The following is an 11032-nucleotide window of genomic DNA, read 5'->3' as shown; positions in this document are numbered from 1 at the left end:
GGAGATTAAAGATGGAAGGCGGTGATGCGGTAGCCATGATGTCTTACTTTGATCGAATGCAAGCTGATAATCAGATGTTCTTCCATGCACATCGGCTGGACGAAGAAGGCCGTCTTAAGGATGTTGTATAGGTAGATGCTCGTAGCCGGGTGGCTTATCAGGAGTTCGGTGATGTTGTGTGCTTTGATGCAACATATTTAACTAATGAATATGAGTTGCCCTTTGCAAATTTTGTAGGGGTAAATCACCATGGACAGTCAATACTCTTGGGGTGTGCCCTTGTATCCCATGAAACCACAGAAACCTACTTTTGGGTATTCGAACAATGGCTCTCTTATATGGGAAACATACCTCCCGGTGCCATCCTGACTGACCAAGCTGCTGCAATGAGAAAGCCTATTGCTCAACTGATGCCCACAGCGCGACACCGGTGGTGCATTTGGCATATTATGAGGAAAATCCCGGAGAAGTTGGGCAAGTGCAAATATTAGGTTTCAGACCTTACTTCCTTAAGCACTGGTGGTCAGTTATAGTTTTTGATAGCTTTGAGCAGTTTTAATGACATGCAAAAGTCTTCCTGGTACCTTTATTATTAGGTTATGATGTCCCTTGATTTTGAAATGCTGTTTGTGAGCCCAATTATCTGTTCAATTATGGTGTCCATTCTTGCCTTGTGAAATGTTGCATCTTATTCCTGCATGCAATGATTTGTTAAATGAATTTTTTTTTTATTGATTTGTTGCTATATTAATTGATTTGTTGAACTCTGAAATGAATATGAGGTCTCCCTAGTTGATTTTGTATTTTAACAGTTTATAATATTGTATACCCTTTGTCTGGTCTGATTTGAAACATAACATAAGCTGTCCTTCCTTCACATATTCTGTGACAGACTTGTAATTACTCTGTATCTCTGCTTAAGGTCTTGCCTCTTGAGCTTCTGCTGTTATACTTTTTTTCAGTGTCATTATTTGTTTGTGTATTACTAGTTATGCTGACTTCAAGAGTCCTTTGAAGACCTTAGTGTATGAGAGCTTCACTGTTGAGGAGTTTGAGAGCCGATGGGTAGCCTTGTTGAAAAAGTATGAGTTAGAGGAAAATGATTGGTTATGTGATCTCTTTGATGAAAGACACATGTGGGTCCCAGCCTTTATGAAGGAGTACTTTTGGGCGGGAATGAAGACCACACAACGTGTTGAAATTATCAATAGTTTCTTTGATGGCTTTGTGGATAGACAGACAAAGTTGCACGAATTCCCGGAGAAATACAACAGGGCAATGAAGAAGCGTGTGAAAACTGAAGTGGCTGCTGATGCTAGGTGTAGCAAATATGTCCGGAGGCTAGTTAGTGGGTTTAAGGTGGAGAAGGTTTTTCAAAAGATCTACACCGACACTAAATTTCAGGAAGTACAGAAAGAGTGCGCTAGAATGGGGTATTGCTATCCCAAGGTAAGGCGTGAGCTTGGAAATGATATCACTGAGTATGTACTTGAAGACCGGGTGTGGATTATACCGGAAGGCAGGAGTGAGGACATTATAACCGACAGGAGAATGTGGGTTCGTGTAGTTTTCGATCACTCCACGAAAGAATTTTGTTGTGATTGCCGTAAATTTGAAACTTTTGGGATCTTGTGCAAACATGCCATACGAGTATTTGAGGACAATTTAGTTTTGGACATTCCAAAAAAATACATTCTGAATAGGTGGAGGAAGGACGTACCACGAAAACATACTCGAGTCAAAGTGGCTTACCATGATCCCGGTGAAACACCTCAAGTCCGGTATTATCGTCGAATGATGACCGAATTCGAGGGAATATGTGATGAGGCATCTGCTGTGGACGACATTGAAATAGTGGATATGGTTATTTCCAGTCTGCAGCAGCTCCGGTTGAATGTCAAAGAGAGCCGGAAAAATTTGTTGCCACACAAGCAGCCCTACCAACTTTGCCTGCAACACATGTCCCTCCCTCTGAGATTGGTTCCAACAGTTTGCCCACTCAGGTTCAAACACCATGCTCAGTTGCAAAGGATTCTTCGAAGGCTACAGCCGTGAAGGATCCTGTACAGCGCAGGAAGCCTCGTGGCAGGCCCAAAACCACGAGGTACAAGAGCGCAGCGGAGAAGGGGTACAAGACCCAGAAATCAGCTACCAATTCAAACAAAACGCAGCCGGTCACTGCCCAATCTGGAACCCTGATGTTATAAATTGGGTTTACTAATATTGTCTTGTATTTAATCTTTCTATTCAATTTCATTTTTTGACAGGGTAAAAGAAAGAGGACAACTAGACCTCTCAGTGCGGTGTATGAGGACTGCATCGACCTTGATATGCTGACTGACTCCGGGGAGGAATCAGATCATTCTTTTGAATTTTAACAGGTGGTACTGCATTGTCTTAGTGGCTGCACCTTTTGAAAATCTTGCGAGGCTTGTGTTGCTATCCTGGACATGCTTTTCATTGAATGTTGATGCCCTTACAATTAATTTTAGATGAGCGAATCCGCATTTCTATATTCGAGGACAGGATGTTTTGCCATATTTTGCTGAATGAATGAGTAGTAATGTTTGTTAGTAATGTTTTCGGATTTGCTATCATATAATTTAATCAAATAATTTAAAGCACATGAGTGTTAAATTAATATTCTTCGAAGCCTTTGGATGTAAACTGGACTGGGCTTTCGGTTGTCAAATAATTTTCTTTGTAGCCCAATATTAAAACAAGCAACAACGTCTCCAAAAAGCCCAACATACGCAAAATGGACTGGGCTTTAGGTTGTAAACCTTGAAAAACGAACTGCTCCGACAGTAATAGCATCTTACTGGTGGTCTTATTTTGTTGGTGGTCTTATTTTGTTCAATTTAAAATTTGTTATTACATTATAATTTCAACAACACCGATTGATTAGTAGTCCTCTAGCTCCCAATTGTTTGGTAAACAACTACAATTATCAAGAGGGAGTTGTACTCTTGTTCATTTTTTAATGTATAGAGGTCCCTTATTTGAGAAAATTTGTTTTTGGATTCATGAGCAACATAATGGTGAACGATGTACATTTTTTGTGTTCGACAATATATAATAACAACACTTCTTACCACCAACCTGGCCCATTCATTAACTTCATTACTAGAACTACAATTCTCCAACACATACAATACATCATCAAACCATCTAACTTTAGCTTAACATCACATAGTTTTAATAAAATAAAACAGACACAATATATTACAACACATAGACTTAATTAACTTAAACTCATAATAATCCTGAGAATGTAGAATGAGCCAACAAAAGACATAGCCATGACATCATTTATCACACAAAAGGTGTTGGTGGTAAAGCCTGGTTGATCAGAGCAAACCTAGCGGACGAAGTTAGGGAGCACCCTAACTTTGTCACCATTCTTTATACCAGCGACGCGAATGGTTTGCTCGGTTGAGATAACATTGTCTTCGTGCATAACCAGCAAGGTGGTTGGGTCTGCATTAATCTCATGAGCCCAAATGTGGAACAAACGACACATTGGGGTGTCCAATTTGCTGCTTACTTGGAGCTTTTTCTTGAAACGGTGGCCGGTGTTCCTGATGTAGAAGCGCTTGATTCGGGTGTTGGTGTTGATCACGCCCGCCTACCATTTTATTAAATCAAAAAATTAATAAACACTCGTCCTTACATTAACCAACAACACTATTTAGTCACGTTTTGTGCTAAAAATGTATAATACATGTAAATCAACAGTTAATCAAGTGTACTAAACTTTTAAAATTTTTAACTGAGCTAAAAACATAGTAAATCAAGAGCAAATCAACTCCTAATAATATTGTACTCGGTACAGTTCACAAAGCCATTTTTTACACGTAAGACCAGTAACAAATATTTTCATTGGTGCTTGGTCAACAAACATGTATAATTATAGAAAATTATACTCGTAATAGATCAAAACAAGTAATTAAATTACCAGTTTAATTAAAAAATAAAGTACGAATTAAATTTAATAAAGAAAATAATCATTTGTATGCTATACAGAAAACACATTAACGCGCAAAAAATTTAGGCAAAGAAAATTACCAAACCCACGACAGTCAAGAGATCACCACTTTCAACCCCCACCTCAATAGGCTTCGCCCACTCCGGGATGTGGTCATAATTCTTGTAGACCCTAATCCTTGAGGTTTTCACGTCCAGTTTCTCAGCATAGTCTTTGAAAATTGCCTCAAAGGTCTCATCGCTCCTTATGTCGTACATTACACCTACATCATCGGGTTGGCTACTCTTAAGGATGACATAAAACATAACCACATCATTGTTGTACGCTGGTTGCGTGAGGTTCATGTCTACCTCGTGCACCCGAACAGGAGTTGGAGTATTATCCATCACGTCCTCCCTTTGAACAGGACCATCGTGCTGTTCGTTTTTGGGATTTTTGGGAATGGAGGGTGTTTCCTCTGTTAGGAACCTAGGTTTGGAACGTGGACTCTTAGTACGGTTATTAGGGATAGGAAGTGTTTTCCTGGCATTTCTGGAAAGGATTTTGTACAACAACGAATTACGATGGTTCTTAAATTTCTTTGCTTGAAAACTTCGGGAAGTCTTGCAACGCACAGTTGAAGGAAAACCAACGAGAACAAACTTTTTGCAAATAGCCATGTTTGAAGTGGAGAATGGGAAAGGGTGTATATCGTATTGAAGAAAGATTTAAGGAGGTAGGACTATTTGTGAAGGAGTGTGATGAGATCCAACATCCTTTTTATAAAACATAATTTGGCGCCAAAAATAAGTTACTCCAACACAATTTTACAAAACTAACCCTCGTACAAGGAGTAATCGATGTAGCTTACATAAAAACGTGTGACACCCTCAATTATGTTTGTGTTTGTTGTTTTTAAATATATTTATAGGTAAGTAATGAGCAAATAAAAACCCTACTTTGTTGAGTAGAAAAATAAATTTCATGTCATAGTATTTTACATTATTTATTTTATTCAATGAATTTTAAGTATACGCATTTTAAAAAAAACGTAATTCAAGTAATAGTACCATTATCGTATACAACTAAATCAATAATCGATAGTGAGGAGCAATGTAATAAGGTAAGTGACAAACTAGAAACACCGAAATCCACTAATCATACGGACATTCAACTTAAAACAATGCAACACAAAAGTATTTGAATATATCTGACAACAACTTAGTCCTTAATGGATGCTTAATTTTTTTGGCTAATATTTTCTATGACTTGATTATTCAAAAAATTATAACTATAACGTACCAATAAATTAACTCTAAAACAGTAGCACGTCATGGTTACCCATTGTATAAGGCCTAATATTCACAAATCTTAATTATTTGAATGGAAATACCACTTTAAATCAACTATAGGTGACACATAAGTGTGGTGAGATACGTTGCTCAAACAAAGAGCACAAAATGTTAAGGTGAACATGGGGTCCTAAAACAATACACTTATTTTGCTTGAAAAACAACAATTTACTATAACAACAGAAACTGTCAAAGTTGCTTGTTGAGACCGGATTTTAGGCTGTTAAGACTCCATTACCAGGCCTTTGTATGCAGGTTTTAGAGGGTGCGTACTACCCTCCTCTCGTGACTCTTGTCCTTGCACTCCGTTGTGATATAATAAACCTTCTAGTAGTTTTGTCGCAAATGTTTAGAAAATAGTCAGTATAGATGAAGGGCCCAACTGGATCTTATTAACTGTACTATATTAATGATTTCACTTAATTATTAAAAATTTTGATTGAGTATATTACATATTAACTCGGAAATCATGTACTATCCTTTAAGATATGAATAGTGGATTTATATAGTAAAGTCATCCATAATTAAAACTTTATGAAAACTTAGTACCCATTAAAGATTAAAATTCTGGTGGAATTATGATTTTTACACTTCAATTAATTATATAGGGTGTATCCTATGCTACGTAAATGTGGACTCATAATAAGATTGTAATTTGTAAATTTAATTTAATAATTACAACTTCGAAATGCTTAAACAAAAAATGCGTAATATTAGTCGAAAACCTGTTAAATATTCAAATTGCACAACAACTAATCTCACAACCATCATCAAGTACAACAAACTTGAAAGATTTGTGACTAGATCAAGTAACCAAATCTACTGTGGATATGGTTGGTTCAGTAACATTGTAAACATGCGAAGTTGCATTTTCCTTTACCAGTTTCATCTTTAATTAATTTCTTCTTTTTCGTCTTGTCATGTCAAAGGAAAGTAGCCCAAATTTTGTTATTCGAGTACATTACTTTTCCATCCGGTCCAATTTCCATAACGTCGCATCAGTTTACTTATTACATTTTATGTGTTTACATTTCCATGATATATGACTAGTAGGGTTGAGCAAAAATTCCCGGCACCCGGAATTTGAACCGGAACTGGATAGGAACCGGGGCGGGTCCGCATCCGATATTGGACCCGGTGGTTCCAATTACGGGGAATAAACTTAGGAGCCGGTTATGAATGAATTCGAACCCCAATTAACGTCCTTTACGACCCGGAACCGGATGGGTACCCGGTTACCCTATCCTAAATTATTTTATTTTCAAAATATGTTCTATGTATGTAATTTGAAAACAATACATATATAAAAGGTTTTATTATTACCTAACAAGAATACAATTAGATTAATGCATGTATAAATGTAGGTAGTAAACACTAATAATGATACTAACTAACTATAATAAGAATTTCAATTTTTATTTTATTTCAAAAGTTACATTTATAAGTGGATTAACGGTACCGACCCCGAAACCCTAATAATATTGTAATTAACATGTTTAGCAACCTTGGTTCGAATAGTAGGACCCGGGTACAATCAATCAAGTGTAATGATAAATGGCTGTAATTGAAGATGGTCGGTTTGATAGCTGGTTTTCCAAGTTATACTACAAGGGGTTACGATTACGTTTGTCCCGAGCCGTTTATAAGTGAACCGGATATCGAAACGACCCGAATAACGCTAAACCGTTTAAGAACCGAACCCGTAAACAAACCGAACCAAATAGAATCCCAAACTGAAATAAAACCGAACCGAAAAAGAACCGAACTATATCGTACCCGAAGCAGGTTCCAAACCAAATCCGTTTTCACTGGCACAAAAACCGCTTAGACCGAACCGTTAGCAAACTGCTACCCGTTTGCACCGACCCATTTACAAACCGAACTTTTTTTTTTTATCAAAGTTTGACCAGAATATAATTAAATAATTAAATGATTAAATAAGAACCATATAATAACCTAATTTTAAAACAATACTACAATAACACAGTAACTCTTATAATCTACTTTGTTATAAACTAGTAAAAGATCAATATGACTTAACTTGAAACAGAACATAATATGTATTTATAAAATCAATGAGAATTTGTTTACAATATGATGCCTAAATATGAAGTGATTCACGATTTTCTTTAAAACTTCCGAACGCAAAAGGTTAGCAAGTACTATCCATTTTGAGAAATTTAACCATATAACTGCCCGAATCCAAACCACTTGACAACGTATTTATTTTTTGAAAACAAAAAATCGACCCGAAACCGTAATTTAGTAAACTTGAAATGGAACCGATCTGATGGTGGCTAAAAACCATTAACAAACCGCAAACCGTCTACACCTAACCGTTTATTACCTGGAATTTTTACAACGCGACCTTTTAAAACCCGAACCGAAATAAAACCGCTTAACAAAAAAATCGAAACCGAATCATACCGATAACAATTTAAACAGAACCAAAACCGACCACTGAGACTGGTAAACCGATTCCAAACTGACTCAATTAAATAACGAACCGATTTCAAACCAAACCGAAACCGAACTGTCAAACCGTTTTGACAGTGCTACTTATAAGGAATAATCTTATCCTTATTGGGTGATATTTCTTTATTAAACAGATGCCTCACTTCGTTTGTTAAAGCAAGTTGTACTTGTTTAACTTGTTCTTATAGCTCACTTATGTTGCTATTACTCTCTGATATCGTTGTTGATAGTGATATTTATAAGGAATAACCTTATCACTTGTTCTAACCATCGAACACATTTATTTCTATTTTATTTGATACTTATACTTTTAATGAATACTTATATTAAATTTCTTTTCTCAATTCTCTTATTTTTTAATTGTTATTATGTTTTCTTTAATTACTTGTCTTGTTATTTGATTTTACATGTGTGAGTAGTTTCATAATCTAGGGTTAGGTTGAACCCTAATATGGATTAATGTGTTATTTAATTTCCCAATTCCCAACTTAACTAATTAATAATTCCTCTTTGTTAGGGTTGGTTTTTAATATCAATGATTAACTAAAAATAGAATTATCGAATGTGATTAGGATTACAACAAAAGTTGAATCATAATTGATTTTACAACCCTAAATAAATGTTGGAGCTTTTATGAGATTAAATAGCTAATTGTTCTTGCTAAGACTTAAAGGATGCCGTTCTCAATGTCCTTAATATGCATGATTTACGGAATTCCATGATTCCATGGAAATAAGTATGATTGCATGTTAGGGAAGCTATTAGTTGCTCCAAAGAAACTCTTAGTATTGTTTTAGGGTGTATCTGTCCTGTGGAATATTTATTGATTTAATCGCGGGAAAGGTTGTACTATTGCATTGATTCATATGAGTGGGGATACTTAATCTTAGATGTTTTTAGTTATTGATTAATTTCATATTGATATTCTTAATTGCTTATTAGTTAATATTGTTCTAGTTTTGATCTATCGATATTCATTGGTTACTCGCTGCTTAGTATTCATTTGAGTCTATTTAATTATTGGAAGCCTAGTCTCATGGGATCCGACCCTTACTTGCCCTTCTTCATAGTATAGTAGTTTTTATTTTAGCGTTGGGTATTTAGTTTTAATAAAATAACAACATATAGTAACTTATATTTCAATTAAGGATTTTGTACCTATATGTTTAGCAACATATTAATGTGTACTTGAATATATTTCAATTTCTTCAACACAAACATTAACTTTGTTGATTAATGAAGTACACATGCTTCCATTAAATATTAGTAACAGAAGGAATGAGAAGTACATTATACTCGTTCTAGTTACTTGATACAATAATATTTTGTCACCTTACCTGTTGAAAATTATTATTTTTATGAATGGATGTAAAATTTCTCTACAAAAATTTTGATTTCGGGTTTTCAAGTCCAAACACACTGCAGTCAAGTACACTACTTTGGTAATCGAGTGCACATACCTCCATATCTACTACCATGTGTTGTCAAATCAAATAGGTTCACAGTCTATTTTTCCCTATAGCCTGTTCATGCCATACGCAAAATGTTTGCAGGCCAAAAAACTTCCTACAAACCTGTTTTTATAATCCATCAAATTAGTTGTACTTTATGTATAGGTGGCGAGACAGTCACCAATATTATTGATAAATTAAAAATAAAATTTATTAACTACCCACATGAACTAACTCTCTAACCGTAATGAACGATGATATGCCTGACATAATTTTTGTAATTTTAATTAGAAAAAACTAATTAACCAATTTTTGTAATTTTATTTTTAAGTACTAAGTACTTGATACGGCCCAATTCAATTAACAGGTTACATTCATACAAACCATAAAAAACATCCTTTCCTCCTCGCTTATCTCTTTCCTGCCACCATCTCCGTTCTTTTTCCCACTCTCTGTATCAATGGCTGTTTACCGCCACACCGTAGGTGGTAGTCCCCATATTTTGTTCTACAAGCCACCACAAGCAACCCCAAACATAAGAGCAGAGTCAGAGGAGAACGCATATCAATATTTCTGGCAATCAAATGCTCGTACTTATCCAGCCTCTAGAGAGTCGCTATACCGTATTTATCTAAACCCGGATGAACCCCTCCAAGAAGGATTGAGCCTTAGGATGGTTCCCACTGATAGGTGTGGAAGTTGTCTACCCGGCCATTTGCCGAGCATATACGACGCCGCATCACTATCCATTGAATTTGAGTGCCTAATTAACAACCACATTGAATTAGCCACTGCCGATGAGAACAAACCCCTGTTCCCAGGATACCTGTTGCATCTCATCGATCCCTACCCCACAATCGATCTAACTCCCCCACCCTTTATATTGGAACACGGTGACATCCGTGTTTCAATGGCGTGCTTCTCAGACGCTGTTCAAGTTATTTATCTCCCAACTGCATTCCGTTTTGTTCTTAATATCATGGTTTTTACACAGTTTGGGAATGACTCACCAAAGGACCACTGTGCTGTAATACAGACTTTCAACAACGCCCCCGTCCCCACACTCCCCTATGTTCCACCCAACAGCTCTGTAGTTGTCTTTAATGCTAGAGACGTTGCCCGTCCTTCCTTTAAGCCCAATTTCCAAGCCATCTACGACCGCCACATGCCTGAGATTGTAGTTCTTTTTGAGGTTAGGACACCGTGAGTAACCTTAGCGAGGTAATTCACACCCTACCCGGGAATTATATGTTTGCTCACTCTGTGCTTCGGTCACACGCTAGTGGTGCTGCAATACTGTGGAGGGCGGATGCGGTTAGAGGAGTGTCAAGAAACCAGCAAGCCGGGTCTCAATGTTTACTTAATGTTAACATTACGGTAAGATTATGTGATAAGCCAGCCAATTTTTTATTTTTTAAACAAAATTAGACTAAAACGTGATTATGTGATTTTCTATATTTAATGGAATGATAGTGATCGTATGTTATTTTTCCTTTTGTTCAAGGGCCACCATGTTTGAAGGTTTAATTAAAGATCACAGGGTTGGTCATCAAACCTGGCATTGGAGGATTCAAATTTGGTCGGCTTGTGTCTTCTTCCTTGTATGTCTCATTAAGGGAATATTAAGAAGGAATTATTACGTATTAGGTGTTATGCCTTGCTATGTTTGTTTTTTAATTTAGAAGTATGTTGGGAGTAGATTGTATTGTTATTGTACTTGGATCTAATCTTACGGTCTTTGTTGTGTTTTCTACTACTACTTAGAAATATGTTTGTTTAAGTTGCAT

General features: G+C 36.3%; 1 protein-coding gene across 1 annotated transcript; it reads left to right on the top strand.

The window, feature by feature from the left end:
• The first annotated feature begins 249 nt into the window (after positions 1–249).
• LOC145610615 (protein FAR1-RELATED SEQUENCE 6-like) lies at positions 250–2378 on the top strand. Its single transcript, XM_081665924.1, has 3 exons — positions 250–314; positions 990–1989; positions 2268–2378. Exons 1-3 carry the CDS (start codon positions 250–252, stop codon positions 2376–2378), a joined length of 1176 nt encoding a protein of 391 aa, XP_081522050.1.
• The last annotated feature ends 8654 nt before the right edge of the window (positions 2379–11032 follow it).

Source organism: Chenopodium album, chromosome 24, assembly GCF_948465745.1.
Source record: "Chenopodium album chromosome 24, dcCheAlbu1.1, whole genome shotgun sequence".
NCBI lineage: Eukaryota > Viridiplantae > Streptophyta > Magnoliopsida > Caryophyllales > Amaranthaceae > Chenopodium > Chenopodium album.
This window is presented reverse-complemented; position numbering and strand designations above follow the sequence as displayed.